We start from the raw sequence: 18,090 nt of genomic DNA, 5'->3' as shown, positions 1-18,090 counted from the left end.
AGTGTTACTGTCATACAAATTATCTTTGATCAACAGTTTTGTTATCATTAAAAACAGCAAAGTATTATGTCATATAGATCAGTGGTCCCCAACCTTTTTGTAGCTGCGGACCGGTCAACGCTTGAAAATTTGTCCCGCGGACCGGTGGGGGGAGGGGGTGGGGGGGATTATTATTTTTTTATTTATTTATTTATTTTCCATAAAGAAATACAATCATGTGTGCTTACGGACTGTATCCCTGTAGACCAGGGGTCACCAACGCGGTGCCCGCGGGCACCAGGTAGCCCGTAAGGACCAGATGAGTAGCCCGCTGGCCTGTTCTAAAAATAGCTCAAATAGCAGCACTTACCAGTGAGCTGCCTCTATTTTTGTAATTTTATTTATGTACTAGCAAGCTGGTCTTGCTTTGCCCGACATTTTTAATTCTAAGAGAGACAAAACTCAAATAGAATTTGAAAATCTAAGAAAATATTTTAAAGACTTGGTCTTCACTTGTTTAAATAAATTCATAAATTTTTTTAATTTGCTTCTTATAACTTTCAGAAAGACAATTTTAGAGAAAAAATACAACCTTAAAAATGATTTTAGGATTTTTAAACACATATACCTTTTTACCTTTTAAATTCCTTCCTCTTCTTTCCTGAAAATTTAAATCAATGTTCAAGTAAATTTATTGTTTTTATTGTAAAGAATGATCAATAAATTTTAATTTAATTCTTCATTTTAGCTTCTGTTTTTTCGAAGAAGAATATTTGTGAAATATTTCTTCAAAGTTATTATGATTAAAATTCAAAACAAATATTCTGGCAAATCTAGAAAATCTGTAGAATCAAATTTAAATCTTATTTCAAAGTCTTTTGAATTTCTTTTAAAATTTTTGTTCTGGAAAATCTTGAAGAAATAATGGGATCGGTAGGTTGGAGTTCAAATCCCAGCCGAGTCATACCAAAGACTATAAAAATGGGACCCGTTTCCCTCCCTGCTTGGCACTCAGCATCAAGGGTTGGAGTTGGGGGTTAAATCACCAAAATGATTCCCGGGCGCGGCGCTGCTGCTGCCCACTGCTCCCCAAGGGGATGGGTCAAATGCAGAGGAGAAATTTCACCACATCTAGTGTGTGTGACAATCATTGGTACTTTAATCTTTAATCTTAATCTTAAATTTGTCTTTGTTAGAAATATAGCTTGGTCCAATTTGTTATATATTCTAACAAAGTGTAGATTGGATTTTAACCTATTCAAAACATGTCATCAAAATCCTCAAATTAATCTTAATCGGGAAAAATTACTAATGATGTTCCATAAATTATTTTTTAATTTTTTTTCGAAAAGATTAAAATTAGCTAGTTTTTTTCTCCTTTTTTTCGGTTGAATTTTGAATTTTAAAGAGTCGAAATTGAAGATAAACTATGTTTCAAAATTTAATTGTCATTTTTTTCGTGTTTTCTCCTCTTTTAAACCGTTCAATTAAGTGTAAATATCATTAATTATTAATAATAACATAGAGTTAAAGGTAAATTGAGCAAATTGGCTATTTCTGGCAATTTATTTAAGTGTGTATCAAACTGGTAGCCCTTCGCATTAATCACTACCCAAGAAGTAACTCTTGCTTTCAAAAAGGTTGGTGACCCCTGCTGTAGACTGTATTGATCTATATTGATATATAATGTATGTATTGTGTTTTTTATGTTGATTTAAAAAAAATAAAACAATTATTATTATTATTATTTTTTAATTTCTTGTGCGGCCCGGTACCGGTTCGCGGCCCAGTGGTTGGGGACCACTGATATAGATGATCTGCTGCTGCTGAGTTTAAAATCATTAGAGTCTTTTGTACAGTCGGATAAAAAGCAAGAAGATTAGGACACTTGAAGTAATGGGGGGGCCATCTTGGATCAGATGTGGTTAAAAATCAATGGGGTTCTCGCCGTGGCAAATTCCCAGCAGCCAAATGGCGACCAGTTGGAAAAGAAAGATCAGTTAGTATGACAGCCTTCAAATATGTTGACGTCATCATGACAGTATCTCTGCATTCTGTTGTTTTTTTTTAAAAAAAAGGAGAGTTAAAGTGTAGTGTCCCTCCGTTGAGGCCCAGTGTGTCCAAATGATGAATGATGGAGGAGAAGAACGCCGCCCTGTTGCAAAGTGCCATCACTCACTCACTGTGTTGCTGTTGAAACATGGAATAGTTTCAACATGGTGTGTGCGTGTGTGTGTGTGTGTGTGTGTGTGTGTGTGTGTGTGTGTGTGTGTGTGTGTGTGTGTGTGTGTGTGTGTGTGTGTGTGTGTGTGTGTGTGAGATAGAGTGTTGCAGTAGTAGTATTAGGGTCAGTAAACCTTGGTCATGTGAGGTCACGGCGGTGTAAAAAAAGCACTAGCAGACTGCACGACCTGTGCCATTGTTGTCCTCCCTCCTCTTATCTGAGCGTGGCGTCCATCGTCTGCTGCCAGCCAGACTTCTCAAGGACAGGAATCTCCTCCTGCTGACCAGCTTTTAGGCTGCCAGGACATTCCTGGGCATGGCGGCACTGGCCCTCAACTATCGGGATTTCTTCATTTTAGTCTACATAACATGTAATGATGGTTCTTTGCAGCTGGGATAGGCTCCAGCACCCCCCACAACCCCGAAAGGGACAAGCGGTAGAAAATGGATGGATGGTCAAAATGTTGCATGTATTTTTCTGTAAAGACCTACGTATCTTCAAGACTGGCTGCCTCCTCAAACACTTTGTCTTGAGAGCTTCTGCTTATTTCTCTTTGAACATGTTCTATCTACACTTCTGTTCAATTGTAATCATCACTTATTCTGCTCTTCTTTGATACTTTACATTAGTTTTGGATGATACCACACATTTAGGTATGGATCATGTCGATACCAAGTAGTTACAGGATCATACATTGGTCGTATTCAAAGTCCTCATGTGTCCAGGGACGTATTTACTGACTTTATGTCTCCCCCCTGACACAAAGCAGCCAGCACGTCACCACCACACCCAATTACCATTCATTGCCCAGCGCACACCCGGGCTCTCGTGTGGCGGTCTCTGTTTGTCAGCAGTCATGGAGTGAGAGGAAAGAGCCGACAGATGGCGGTGTGAGTCGCTGAGTCAGCACATGAAGGCTGACTCTCCTGCAAACTATTGACTCCACATTTCATCCTAAATCACTCAAGTAGTGCACACCTGTGGTATAGGTGTGTGTGGTGTGTATAGGTATGTGTGGTGTGTGTATAGGTGTTTGTGGTGTGTATAGCTATGTTTGGTGTGTGTGGTGTGTGTGGTGTGTATAGGTATGTGTGGTGTGTATAGGTGTGTGTAGTGTGTATAGCTATGTTTGGTGTGTGTAGGTATGTGTGGTGTGTGTAGGTATGTGTGGTGTGTGTAGGTGTGTGTGGTGTGTATAGGTATGTGTAGTGTGTATAGGATTGTGTGGTGTGTATAAGTGTGTGTGGTGTGTATAGGTATGTGTGGTGTGTATAGGTATGTATAGGTGTGTGTATTGTGTATAGGTGTGTGTGGTGTGTATAGATGTGTGTAGTGTGTATAGGTGTGTGTGGTGTGTATAGGAATGTGTGGTGTGTATAGGTGTGTGCGGTGTGTATAGGTATGTGTGGTGTGTATAGGTGTGTGTAGTATGTATAGGTGTGTGTGGTGTGTATAGGAATGTGCGGTGTGTATAGGTATGTGTGGTGTGTATAGGTATGTGTGGTGTGTGTAGGTATGTGTGGTGTATATAGGTATGTGTAGTGTGTATAGGATTGTGTGGTGTGTATAAGTGTGTGTGGTGTGTATAGGTATGTGTCGTGTGTATAGGTAAGTGTGGTATGTATAGGTGTGTGTATTGTGTATAGGTGTGTGTGGTGTGTATAGATGTGTGTAGTGTGTATAGGTGTGTGTGGTGTGTATAGGAATGTGTGGTGTGTATAGGTGTGTGCGGTGTGTATAGGTGTGTGTAGTATGTATAGGTGTGTGTGGTGTGTATAGGAATGTGCGGTGTGTATAGGTATGTGTGGTGTGTATAGGTATGTGTGGTGTGTGTAGGTGTGTGTGGTGTATATAGGAATGTGTAGTGTGTATAGGATTGTGTGGTGTGTATAAGTCTGTGTGGTGTGTATAAGAATGTGCGGTGTGTATAGGTATGTGTGGTGTGTATAGGTGTGTGTAGTATGTATAGGTGTGTGTGGTGTGTATAGGAATGTGCGGTGTGTATAGGTATGTGTGGTGTGTGTAGGTGTGTGTGGTGTGTATAGGTATGTGTGGTGTGTGTAGGTGTGTGTGGTGTATATAGGCATGTGTAGTGTGTATAGGATTGTGTGGTGTGTATAAGTGTGTGTGGTGTGTATAGGTGTTATGTGGTGTGTATAGATGTGTGTAGGTGTGTGTGGTGTTTATAGGAATGTGCGGTGTGTATAGGTATGTGTGGTGTGTATAGGTGTGTGTAGTGTGTATAGGTGTGTGTGGTGTGTATAGGAATGTGCGGTGTGTATAGGAATGTGTGGTGTGTATAGGTGTGTGTAGTATGTATAGGTGTGTGTGGTGTGTATAGGAATGTGCGGTGTGTATAGGTATGTGTGGTGTGTGTAGGTGTGTGTGGTGTGTATAGGTATGTGTGGTGTGTGTAGGTGTGTGTGGTGTATATAGGTATGTGTAGTGTGTATAGGATTGTGTGGTGTGTATAAGTGTGTGTGGTGTGTATAGGTGTTATGTGGTGTGTATAGATGTGTGTAGGTGTGTGTGGTGTGTATAGGAATGTGCGGTGTGTATAGGTATGTGTGGTGTGTATAGGTGTGTGTAGTGTGTATAGGTGTGTGTGGTGTGTATAGGAATGTGCGGTGTGTATAGGTATGTGCGGTGTGTATAAGTGTGTGCGGTGTGTATAGGTATGTGTGGTGTGTATAGGTGTGTGTAGTATGTATAGGTGTGTGTGGTGTGTATAGGAATGTGCGGTGTGTATAGGAATGTGTGGTGTGTATAGGTGTGTGTAGTATGTATAGGTGTGTGTGGTGTGTATAGGAATGTGCGGTGTGTATAGGTATGTGTGGTGTGTGTAGGTGTGTGTGGTGTGTATAGGTATGTGTGGTGTGTGTAGGTGTGTGTGGTGTATATAGGTATGTGTAGTGTGTATAGGATTGTGTGGTGTGTATAAGTGTGTGTGGTGTGTATAGGTGTTATGTGGTGTGTATAGATGTGTGTAGGTGTGTGTGGTGTGTATAGGAATGTGCGGTGTGTATAGGTATGTGTGGTGTGTATAGGTGTGTGTAGTGTGTATAGGTGTGTGTGGTGTGTATAGGAATGTGCGGTGTGTATAGGTATGTGCGGTGTGTATAAGTGTGTGCGGTGTGTATAGGTATGTGTGGTGTGTATAGGTGTGTGTAGTATGTATAGGTGTGTGTGGTGTGTATAGGAATGTGCGGTGTGTATAGGTATGTGTGGTGTGTATAGGTGTGTGTAGTATGTATAGGTGTGTGTGGTGTGTATAAGTGTGTGTAGTATGTATAGGTGTGTGTGGTGTGTATAGGAGTGTGCGGTGTGTATAGGTGTGTGTGGTGTGTATACGGATGTGTGGTGTGTGTAGGAATGTGTGGTGTATGTAGGTGTGAGTGGTGTGTGCACATGTGTCGTATAGGTATTCCTACCAGATGAAAAGAATCACAATATTTTTTTTTAATGTTTTAATATTCATTTTATAAACTTAAAGTCCCAACAATAGTCACACACACACTAGGTGTGGTGAAATTACTCTCTGCATTTGACCCATCCCCTTGTTCCACCCCCTGGGAGGTGAGAGGAGCAGTGAGCAGCAGCGTGCGCCGCACTCGGAAATAATTTGGTGATTCAACCCCCAATTCCAACCCTGATAAAATAGTTCAAATTAATAAAAACTGACTTTCTTCATATGCAAATAATAATAAAAACAGCAAAAAGCACTGATATAGACAAACACAACCCATGTATTATGTAATTAGAATTTATTCTTTAATATAATTTTTTCATGAAAATTGTAATGATTTTTAAAATATAATTTAATTTTTTTAATATCAATTTGATAAACTAATTCAAAGTAGATAAACATGACTTTCTTCATATCCAAATAATAAAACAGCAAAAAGCACTGATAAAGGCAAACGCAACCCATATTACATGTAATTAAAATGTGTTTTTTTTAATCATTTCTTAATGACGTATTATATATTTGTTGTAATGTCTTTCAAAAAATATCATGTTAAACATTTTTTTAATGTTGATTTGATTAAATAATTGTAATTAATTGAAAGTGACTTTCTTCATATGCAAATAATACAACAGCAAAAAGCACTGATATAGACAAGCACAACCCATGTTTTATGGAATTAAAATGTATTTTTTAATATATTTTTTTCATGAAAATGTTGATGTTTTTTAAAATATAATTTGAAAAATGTTTTTTATATCAATTTGATTAAATAATTAAAAGTAATTAAAAGTGACTTTCTTCATATCCAAATAATAAAACAGCAACAAGCACTGATATAGGCAAACACAACCCATGTTTTATGTAATTAAAATGTGTTTTTTTTAATCATTTTTCATGACCTATTCTAATGTCTTTTAAAAAATGTCATTTAAAAAAATTGTAATATTAATTTTATAAATTAATTCAAAGTAATTAACAGTGACTTTCTTCATACCCAAAAAATAAAACAGCAAAAAGCACTGATAAATGCAAACACAACCCATATTACATGTAATTAAACAGTGTTTTTTTATTTTTTTTTAATGACCTAGTATATATATTTTTGTCTTTCAAAAAATATTATTTTACATTTTTTATATCAATTTGATAAACTAATTCAAAGTAATTAAAAGTGACTTTCTTCATATCCAAATAATAAAACAGCAAAAAGCACTGATAAAGGCAAACGCAACCCATATTACATGTAATTAAAATGTGTTTTTTATCATTTCTTAATGACGTATTATATATTTTTTGTAATGTCTTTCAAAAAATATCATGTTAACATTTTTTTTAATGTTGATTTGATCAAATAATTCTAATTAATTGAAAGTGACTTTCTTCATATGCAAATAATACAACAGCAAAAAGCACTGATATAGACAAGCACAACCCATGTTTTATGTAATTAAAATGTTTTTTTAAATATATTTTTTCATGAAAATGTTAATGTTTTTTAAAAATATAATTCATTTATTTTTTCATATCAATTTTAATGAAAAAATTCAAAGTAATTAAAAGTGACTTTCTTCATATCCAAATAATAAAACAGCAAAAAGCACTGATAAAGGCAAACGCAACCCATATTACATGTAATTAAAATGTGTTTTTTTATCATTTCTTAATGACGTATTATATATTTGTTGTAATGTCTTTCAAAAAATATCATGTTAAAAATTTTTTTAATGTTGATTTGATTAAATAATTGTAATTAATTGAAAGTGACTTTCTTTATATGCAAATAATACAACAGCAAAAAGCACTGATATAGACAAGCACAACCCATGTTTTATGGAATTAAAATGTATTTTTTAATATAATTTTTTTCATGAAAATGTTGATGTTTTTTTAAATATAATTTGAAAAATGTTTTTTATATCAATTTGATTAAATAATTCAAAGTAATTAAAAGTGACTTTCTTCATATCCAAATAATAGAACAGCAACAAGCACTGATATAGGCAAACACAACCCATGTTTTATGTAATTAAAATGTGTTTTTTTATCATTTTTCATGACCTATTCTAATGTCTTTTAAAAAATGTCATTTAAAAAAATTGTAATATTAATTTTATAAATTAATTCAAAGTAATTAAAAGTGACTTTCTTCATACCCAAAAAATAAAACAGCAAAAAGCACTGATAAATGCAAACACAACCCATATTACATGTAATTAAACAGTGTTTTTTTATTTTTTTTTAATGACCTAGTATATATATTTTTGTCTTTCAAAAAATATAATTTTACATTTTTTATATCAATTTGATAAACTAATTCAAAGTAATTAAAAGTGACTTTCTTCATATCCAAATAATAAAACAGCAAAAAGCACTGATAAAGGCAAACGCAACCCATATTACATGTAATTAAAATGTGTTTTTTATCATTTCTTAATGACGTATTATATATTTTTTGTAATGTCTTTCAAAAAATATCATGTTAACATTTTTTTTAATGTTGATTTGATAAAATAATTCTAATTAATTGAAAGTGACTTTCTTCATATGCAAATAATACAACAGCAAAAAGCACTGATATAGACAAGCACAACCCATGTTTTATGTAATTAAAATGTTTTTTTAAATATATTTTTTCATGAAAATGTTGATGTTTTTTTAAATATAATTTGAAAATTATTTTTTATATCAATTTGATTAAATAATTCAAAGTAATTAAAAGTGACTTTTTTCATATGCAAATCATAAAACAGCAAAAAGCACTGATATAGGCAAACACAACCCATGTTATATGAAATTAAAATGTGTTTTTTATCATTTCTTAATGATGTAATATATATATTTTAATGTATTTCAAAAAATATGTTAACATTTTTTTAATGTTGATTTGATAAAATAATTCTAATTAATTGAAAGGGACTTTCTTCATATCCAACTAACTAAACAGCAAAAATCACTGATATACAACCCATGTTTTATGTCATTAAAATGTGTTTTTGAAATCATTTTTTATGACCTAATTGTCTCCCAGAAATAATATTTGTGATGCTGTTGTTGAATTTTGTCCTGTGGCTGTAAAAACACAATGTCAAATGTTGAAAGCCATACTGAAATATGATTTATAGATTGTAATATTTAGTGGTAAAAAGTACATTTGATTTTGGGAAGCCACATTCCCCTCAGCAATCAAGAGTTGTGTCGTCTTTAGAGAGAAAAAACACAAAGTCCTTCCTTTCTGAGGCTCATATTTCCTATTTATGCGTCCTCCTGTAGCGATCGTATTTCAGCTCAACTAAAAGCTTCGAAAGGTCGTGCTCAGACATAAAAATGTCCGTCCCATCAGACGGACATCAATGGCAATGAAACTGCCATTGATGTTAACGACGTGCAAGACTTCTTGTCCTCTGTCCTGCACTTTCATGTTCCGTTTAGAGAGCGCCATCTTTCAGACATTCTGTGAGCGCCTGCACGGTCCAAGTGCTTGGCTAACCAGAGCAGGTAGAAGCGGGGCCAAGACTTTGAAGTTGACTTGTTGTTGTGTGTGGTTTTGTTCAAATAAACACTGGGTTTCCCCTAAATATCTGTGGCGGTGGGGGCGTGGTTAAAGGCGTGGTCACATGACAAATCTGCTTTGGTGATAGATTTTCTTTAAAAAGGCTAAAAACATGTCTACATACATTTAAAACAAAACTGTTTTTATTAATTAGTCTTAATTTTTTTTTGCCATATTTACATTTGTTGCTGCTTTTTGTATTTGTATTGTTGAGATTTTTTTCAACTGTTTACACACTTTTAATGACTTTGTTTCAATTAAAAACAACCAGCAACACATCTAGCATCTTCTTCTGGTGTTATTATAGAACGTACTCATGGTGTTATTATAGAACGTACTCATGTTTAGAGACTCTACTTCTGTTTAGAGCAGGGGTCACCAACGCGGTGGCCGCGGGCACCAGGTAGCCCGTAAGGACCAGATGAGTAGCCCGCTGGCCTGTTCTAAAAATAGCTCAAATAGCAGCACTTACCAGTGAGCTGCCTCTATTTTTTAATTTTTATTTATTTACCAGCAAGCTGGTCTCGCTTTGCTCAACATTTTTAATTCTAAGAGAGACAAAACTCAAATAGAATTTGAAAATCCAAGAAAATATTTAAAGACTTGGTCTTCACTTGTTTAAATGAATTCATGAATTTTTTTACTTAGCTTCTTATAACTTTCAGAAAGACAATTTTAGAGAAAAAATACAACCTTAAAAATTATTTTAGGATTTTTAAACACATATACCTTTTTACCTTTTAAATTCCTTCCTCTTCTTTCCTGAAAATTTAAATCGATGTTCAAGTAATTTTTTTTTTTTATTGTAAAGAATAATAAATAAATTTTAATTTAATTCCTCATTTTAGCTTCTGTTTTTTCGACGAAGAATATTTGTGAAATATTTCTTCAAACTTATTATGATTAAAATTCAAAAAAATTATTCTGGCAAATCTAGAAAATCTGTAGAATCAAATTTAAATCTTATTTCAAAGTCTTTTAAATTTCTTTTAAAATTTTTGTTCTGGAAAATCTAGAAGAAATAATGATTAGTCCTTGTTAGAAATATAGCTTGGTGCAATTTGTTATATATTCTAACAAAGTGCAGATTGGATTTTAACCTATTTAAAACATGTCATCAAAATTCTAAAATTAATCTTAATCAGGAAAAATGACTAATGATGTTCCATAAATTCTTTTTTAATTTTTTCCAAAAGATTGGAATTAGCTAGTTTTTCTCTTCTTTTTTTCGGTTGAATTTTAAAGAGTCGAGATTGAAGATAAACTATGTTTCAAAATTTAATTGTCATTTTTTTCGTGTTTTCTCCTCTTTTAAACCGTTCAATTAAGTGTAAATATCATTAATTATTAATAATAACATAGAGTTAAAGGTAAATTGAGCAAATTGGCTATTTCTGGCAATTTATTTAAGTGTGTATCAAACTGGTAGCCCTTCGCATTAATCAGTACCCAAGAAGTAGCTCTTGGTTTCAAAAAGGTTGGTGACCCCTGGTTTAGAGACTCTGCTACTGCAACAACACATTTATCAGTAGGGTAATATCTGGTTACGTCCACATCACAGACATGCTGACGGCACTGTTTTCTGTGATCAAAGTCTTTTTTCGGTGGTCAAGTTTTCACAATAGTGTGCAAATATTAGGATATTTTTTGTTCTTATCTGTCTTCTATCTATCGCATATCTTATCTGATCTTTTTTTTTATCTTTATTACTTCTTGTGTGTATGTCCTTTCTGCGTTTGCACACACTGAATGTTTACACTCATGTGTGACGGCCATGTGGTCGTATAGCAAACAAGATGGTGTTCAGGTAATGATTGGATGCACTACAATGTTGGGGGAACATAAAAATGGACTAAAAGGACAAGAAAGTTAGCCTTTTGTTGCCAATCGGTGCTCCTAAAAGCAGTGTCCTCTGCAGTGGACGTTGGTTTTGCTCCATTCTTTCAATTAGTTGCACATTTTGGACTATAATGTGTAAAATGTTCAAAATGTGTAAAAATGGACTAAAAGGACTAAAAATTTTTAAAATGTGCAAAAGTGTAAAAATGGACTAAAAGGAAGGAAAGTTAGCCTTCTGTTGCAAATTGGTGCTCCTAAAAGCAGCGTCCTCTGCAGTGGACGTTGGTTTTGCTCCATTCTTTCAATTAGTTGCACATTTTGGAATAAAATATGCAAAATGTGTAAAAATGGACTAAAATGACTAAAAATGTGTAAAATGTGTAAAAATGGACTAAAAGGACAAGAAAGTTAGCCTTTTGTTGCCAATCGGTGCTCCTAAAAGCAGCGTCGTCTGCAGTGGACGTTGTATTTGCTCCATTCTTTCAATTAGTTGCACATTTTGGACTAAAATGTGCAAAATGTGCAAACTGTGTAAAAATGGACTAAAAAGACTAAAAATTGGTAAAATGTGCAAAATGTGTAAAAATGGACTAAAAGGACAAGAAATTTAGCCTTTTGTTGCCAATCGGTGCTCCTAAAAGCAGCGTCCTCTGCAGTGGACGTTGTATTCGCTCCATTCTTTCAATTAGTTGCACATTTTGGACTAAAATGTGCAAAATGTGTAAAATGTGCAAACTGTGTAAAAATGGACTAAAAAGACTAAAAATTGGTAAAATGTGCATAATGTGTAAAAATGGACTAAAAGGACAAGAAATTTAGCCTTTTGTTGCCAATCGGTGCTCCTAAAAGCAGCGTCCTCTGCAGTGGACGTTGTATTCGCTCCATTCTTTCAATTAGTTGTACATTTTGGACTAAAATGTGTAAAATGTTTAAAATGTGTAAAAATGGACTAAAAGGACAAAAAATTTGTAAAATGTGCAATATGTGTAAAAATGGACTAAAAGGAAGGAAAGTTAGCCTTCTGTTGCAAATTGGTGCTCCTAAAAGCAGCGTCCTCTGCAGTGGACGTTGGTTTTGCTCCATTCTTTCAATTAGTTGCACATTTTGGAATAAAATGTGCAAACTGTGTAAAAATGGACTAAAAATTGGTAAAATGTGCAAAATGTGTAAAAATGGACTAAAAGGACAAGAAATGTAGCCTTTTGTTGCCAATCGGTGCTCTTAAAAGCAGCGTCCTCTGCAGTGGACGTTGTATTCGCTCCATTCTTTCAATTAGTTGCACATTTTGGACTAAAATGTGCAAAATGTGTAAAATGTGCAAACTGTGTAAAAATGGACTAAAAGGACTAAAAATTGGTAACATGTGCAAAATGTGTAAAAATGGACTAAAAGGACAAGAAATTTAGCCTTTTGTTGCCAATCGGTGCTCTTAAAAGCAGCGTCCTCTGCAGTGGACGTTGTATTCGCTCCATTCTTTCAATTAGTTGCACATTTTGGACTAAAATGTGCAAAATGTGCAAACTGTGTAAAAATGGACTAAAAGGACTAACAATTGGTAACATGTGCAAAATGTGTAAAAATGGACTAAAAGGACAAGAAATTTAGCCTTTTGTTGCCAATCGGTGCTCCTAAAAGCAGCGTCCTCTGCAGTGGACGTTGTATTCGCTCCATTCTTTCAATTAGTTGCACATTTTGGACTAAAATTTGTAAAATGTTTAAAATGTGTAAAAATGGACTAAAAGGACTAAAAACTTGTAAAATGTGCAATATGTGTAAAAATTTACTAAAAGGAAGGAAAGTTAGCCTTCTGTTGCAAATTGGTGCTCCTAAAAGCAGCGTCCTCTGCAGTGGACGTTGGTTTTGCTCCATTCTTTCAATTAGTTGCACATTTTGGAATAAAATGTGCAAAATGTGCAAACTGTGTAAAAATGGACTAAAAAGACTAAAAATTGGTAAAATGTGCAATATGTGTAAAAATGGACTAAAAGGACTAAAAATTTGTAAAATGTGCAATATGTGTAAAAATGGACTAAAAGGAAGGAAAGTTAGCCTTCTGTTGCAAATTGGTGCTCCTAAAAGCAGCGTCCTCTGCAGTGGACGTTGGTTTTGCTCCATTCTTTCAATTAGTTGCACATTTTGGAATAAAATATGCAAAATGTGCAAACTGTGTAAAAATGGACTAAAAATTGGTAAAATGTGCAAAATGTGTAAAAATGGACTAAAAGGACAAGAAATTTAGCCTTTTGTTGCCAATCGGTGCTCTTAAAAGCAGCGTCCTCTGCAGTGGACGTTGTATTCGCTCCATTCTTTCAATTAGTTGCACATTTTGGACTAAAATGTGCAAAATGTGCAAACTGTGTAAAAATGGACTAAAAGGACTAAAAATTGGTAACATGTGCAAAATGTGTAAAAATGGACTAAAAGGACAAGAAATTTAGCCTTTTGTTGCCAATCGGTGCTCCTAAAAGCAGCGTCCTCTGCAGTGGACGTTGTATTCGCTCCATTCTTTCAATTAGTTGCACATTTTGGACTAAAATGTGTAAAATGTTTAAAATGTGTAAAAATGGACTAAAAGGACTAAAAACTTGTAAAATGTGCAATATGTGTAAAAATTTACTAAAAGGAAGGAAAGTTAGCCTTCTGTTGCAAATTGGTGCTCCTAAAAGCAGCGTCCTCTGCAGTGGACGTTGGTTTTGCTCCATTCTTTCAATTAGTTGCACATTTTGGAATAAAATGTGCAAAATGTGCAAACTGTGTAAAAATGGACTAAAAAGACTAAAAATTGGTAAAATGTTCAAAATGTGTAAAAATGGACTAAAAGGACTAAAAATTTGTAAAATGTGCAATATGTGTAAAAATGGACTAAAAGGAAGGAAAGTTAGCCTTCTGTTGCAAATTGGTGCTCCTAAAAGCAGCGTCCTCTGCAGTGGACGTTGGTTTTGCTCCATTCTTTCAATTAGTTGCACATTTTGGAATAAAATATGCAAAATGTGCAAACTGTGTAAAAATGGACTAAAAATTGGTAAAATGTGCAAAATGTGTAAAAATGGACTAAAAGGACAAGAAATTTAGCCTTTTGTTGCCAATCGGTGCTCTTAAAAGCAGCGTCCTCTGCAGTGGACGTTGTATTCGCTCCATTCTTTCAATTAGTTGCACATTTTGGACTAAAATGTGCAAAATGTGCAAACTGTGTAAAAATGGACTAAAAGGACTAAAAATTGGTAACATGTGCAAAATGTGTAAAAATGGACTAAAAGGACAAGAAATTTAGCCTTTTGTTGCCAATCGGTGCTCCTAAAAGCAGCGTCCTCTGCAGTGGACGTTGTATTCGCTCCATTCTTTCAATTAGTTGCACATTTTGGACTAAAATGTGTAAAATGTTTAAAATGTGTAAAAATGGACTAAAAGGACTAAAAACTTGTAAAATGTGCAATATGTGTAAAAATGTACTAAAAGGAAGGAAAGTTAGCCTTCTGTTGCAAATTGGTGCTCCTAAAAGCAGCGTCCTCTGCAGTGGACGTTGGTTTTGCTCCATTCTTTCAATTAGTTGCACATTTTGGAATAAAATGTGCAAAATGTGCAAACTGTGTAAAAATGGACTAAAAAGACTAAAAATTGGTAAAATGTGCAAAATGTGTAAAAATGGACTAAAAGGACAAGAAATTTAGCCTTTTGTTGCCAATCGGTGCTCTTAAAAGCAGCGTCCTCTGCAGTGGACGTTGTATTCGCTCCATTCTTTCAATTAGTTGCACATTTTGGACTAAAATGTGCAAAATGTGTAAAATGTGCAAACTGTGTAAAAATGGACTAAAAGGACTAAAAATTGGTAAAATGTGCAAAATGTGTAAAAATGGACTAAAAGGACAAGAAAGTTAGCCTTTTGTTGCCAATCGGTGCTCCTAAAAGCAGCGTCCTCTGTAGTGGACGTTGTATTCGCTCCATTCTTTCAATTAGTTGCACATTTTGGACTATAATGTGTAAAATGTTCAATATGTGTAAAAATGGACTAAAAGGAAGGAAAGTTAGCCTTCTGTTGCAAATTGGTGCTCCTAAAAGCAGCGTCCTCTGCAGTGGACGTTGGTTTTGCTCCATTCTTTCAATTAGTTGCACATTTTCGAATAAAATATGCAAAATGTGCAAACTGTGTAAAAATGGACTAAAAATTGGTAAAATGTGCAAAATGTGTAAAAATGGACTAAAAGGACAAGAAATTTAGCCTTTTGTTGCCAATCGGTGCTCTTAAAAGCAGCGTCCTCTGCAGTGGACGTTGTATTCGCTCCATTCTTTCAATTAGTTGCACATTTTGGACTAAAATGTGCAAAATGTGCAAACTGTGTAAAAATGGACTAAAAGGACTAAAAATTGGTAAAATGTGCAAAATGTGTAAAAATGGACTAAAAGGACAAGAAATTTAGCCTTTTGTTGCCAATCGGTGCTCCTAAAAGCAGCGTCCTCTGCAGTGGACGTTGTATTCGCTCCATTCTTTCAATTAGTTGCACATTTTGGACTAAAATGTGTAAAATGTTCAAAATGTGTAAAAATGGACTAAAAGGACTAAAAATTTGTAAAATGTGCAATATGTGTAAAAATGGACTAAAAGGAAGGAAAGTTAGCCTTCTGTTGCAAATTGGTGCTCCTAAAAGCAGCGTCCTCTGCAGTGGACGCTGGTTTTGCTCCATTCTTTCAATTAGTTGCACATTTTGGAATAAAATGTGCAAAATGTGTAAAATGTGCAAAATGTGTAAAAATGGACTAAAATGACTAAAAATGTGTAAAAATGGACTAAAAGGACAAGAAATTTAGCCTTTTGTTGCCAATCGGTGCTCCTAAAAGCAGCGTCCTCTGCAGTGGACGTTGTATTCGCTCCATTCTTTCAATTAGTTGCACATTTTGGACTAAAATGTGTAAAATGTTCAAAATGTGTAAAAATGGACTAAAAGGACTAAAAATTTGTAAAATGTGCAATATGTGTAAAAATGGACTAAAAGGAAGGAAAGTTAGCCTTCTGTTGCAAATTGGTGCTCCTAAAAGCAGCGTCCTCTGCAGTGGACGTTGGTTTTGCTCCATTCTTTCAATTAGTTGCACATTTTGGAATAAAATATGCAAAATGTGCAAAATGTGTAAAAATGGACTAAAATGACTAAAAATGTGTAAAAATGGACTAAAAGGACAAGAAAGTTAGCCTTTTGTTGCCAATCGGTGCTCCTAAAAGCAGCGTCCTCTGCAGTGGACGTTGTATTTGCTCCATTCTTTTAATTAGTTGCACATTTTGGAGAAGAAAAAAAAAAAAAAGTGTGTTATGCAATCCACAAATGTGCACTGCATAGGAGGATATAAATAAAAGTGACTTCCTGCCACTCACACTCTAAAGAGGCCCAAAGTTCATGTCTTCTGTCCCTCCCCCTCAGGTCTATCACATGGACCAGAAGATGGACTCGGTTCTGCGGATCCTCACGGAGCATTTCCTGCCCAAACCGGAGCTGACGTCCAGGCCCTCCATCCGCAGGGTGACCATCCAGAAGCGCATGGGCGTCAGCATCGACGAAGGCCTCTGAGACCACGCCCACAAGGCGGCGTCACGTCTGCTCCACGCTCCCAACACACTTGAACACCCACGAGCAGGAAATACTTTCCACATTCTTTTCTGTCACGGGCAACATGGAGTCACTCCAACTTCCTGGCTGGTTTATTTGGGCGCTCTGCCCCCTCATCCCTCACGTCTTCTCCTCCTGATATTCTTCCACAGCTAAGGAGCAAGCCGTGAAAGCGCTGGCGTTCTCCCAAAGAGTCCAAACGCAGGAGGACGTGCGGCGTTTATGTTGGCATGGAGGTTGAGAATGTGCTTGTTGGAGGTGACGGAACAAGGGAGGGCTGGGCAGTGCATTGTGGGGGACGCCAACGTGTCCGCTTGGGGAGTGTCGCTTAAAGTGCGGCTCATTAAAATGGATGCTCTTCTCTTTTCCGATCTTTAGAGAATCTTTTAGTGTTAGGTCAAACAAAAATGTTGACTCTGTCCTAGATCCTCAAAAACTGTTTGATGAGGGAATAACGAATGCAATGACCAGGAGTACGCTCCAAAAGTGTACATATACACTATATTGCCAAAAGTATTTGGCCACCTGCCTTCACTCACATATGAAGTTGAAGTGCCATCCCATGGGATTGTCCAAAATGTTTTAATATCCTGGAGCATTCAAAGTTCCCTTCACTGGAACTAAGGGGCCAAGCCCAACTCCTGGAAAAACAACCCCACACCATATTTCCTCCTCTCGGCACAATGCAGTCCGAAATGTAGCGTTCTCCTGGCAACCTCCAAACCCAGACTGGTCCATCAGATTGCCAGATGGAAAAGTGTGATTCATCAGTCCAGAGAAGGCGTGTCCACTGCTCTAGAGTCCAGTGGTGATGTCCTTTACACCACTGCATCCCACGCTTTGCATTGGACTTGGTGATGAATCAGAATCGGAAATACTTAATTAATCCTCGAGGGGGAATTAAAATGTTCAGCACAATCCCATTCAAGATCAGACAAACATTACAGGGAGACAGAACAGGATCAAACATTACAGAGAGACAGAACAGGATCGCTGACAGGTCTCCCAACTTCCGGCGGCCCTTACAAAAAAGGTGAAAAACAGGTAAACAATGGGGGGGCAGTGAGAAAAAAAATGGGTCTAAGCCCGGGCCCCTGGAGAGGGGGTCCAGACTGAGGCCAAGGGGAAAAAACAACTCATAGTCATAGCACACATCCCTCTTACATGTGTGTAAGAGGGAAACATCAAAGGACATTAAAAGAGCAGAGCTGATGCAAGCAGACACTTCTACATACAGCTAGGAATAAAAAAGTAAAATAAACATATACACTGTGGTGGCCTCTGAGGTGTTCCACGCCATCGTCTGCTGGAGTGGGGGGAGAATGGCCAGAGACAGGAGCAGACCCAACAAAGCAACTAAGAGAGCCGACTCCACCCTCGGCCGCCCACTAACTCTCGGCCAGTGTCCAGTCCGCATGGATGAGCGAGGATGCGT

The 18,090-nt window shown here is 36.0% G+C and overlaps 1 protein-coding gene across 1 annotated transcript in view; it reads left to right on the top strand.

The window, feature by feature from the left end:
* Window positions 1–18,090, top strand: part of kcnq1.2 (potassium voltage-gated channel, KQT-like subfamily, member 1.2) — a 435,625-nt gene extending 417,535 nt beyond the window's left edge. The window contains exon 20 of the mRNA XM_062061243.1: window positions 16,470–18,090. Within this exon, the coding sequence (XP_061917227.1) occupies window positions 16,470–16,616 (147 nt within the window). The 3' untranslated portion in view covers window positions 16,617–18,090. The remainder of the gene's footprint in view (window positions 1–16,469) is intronic.

The sequence above is a fragment of the Entelurus aequoreus genome, linkage group LG10, assembly GCF_033978785.1.
Source record: "Entelurus aequoreus isolate RoL-2023_Sb linkage group LG10, RoL_Eaeq_v1.1, whole genome shotgun sequence".
In the NCBI taxonomy this organism is placed as follows: Eukaryota; Metazoa; Chordata; class Actinopteri; order Syngnathiformes; family Syngnathidae; genus Entelurus; species Entelurus aequoreus.
Note: the sequence above shows the minus strand (reverse complement) of the source record. Positions and strands in the feature narration are given on the sequence as shown.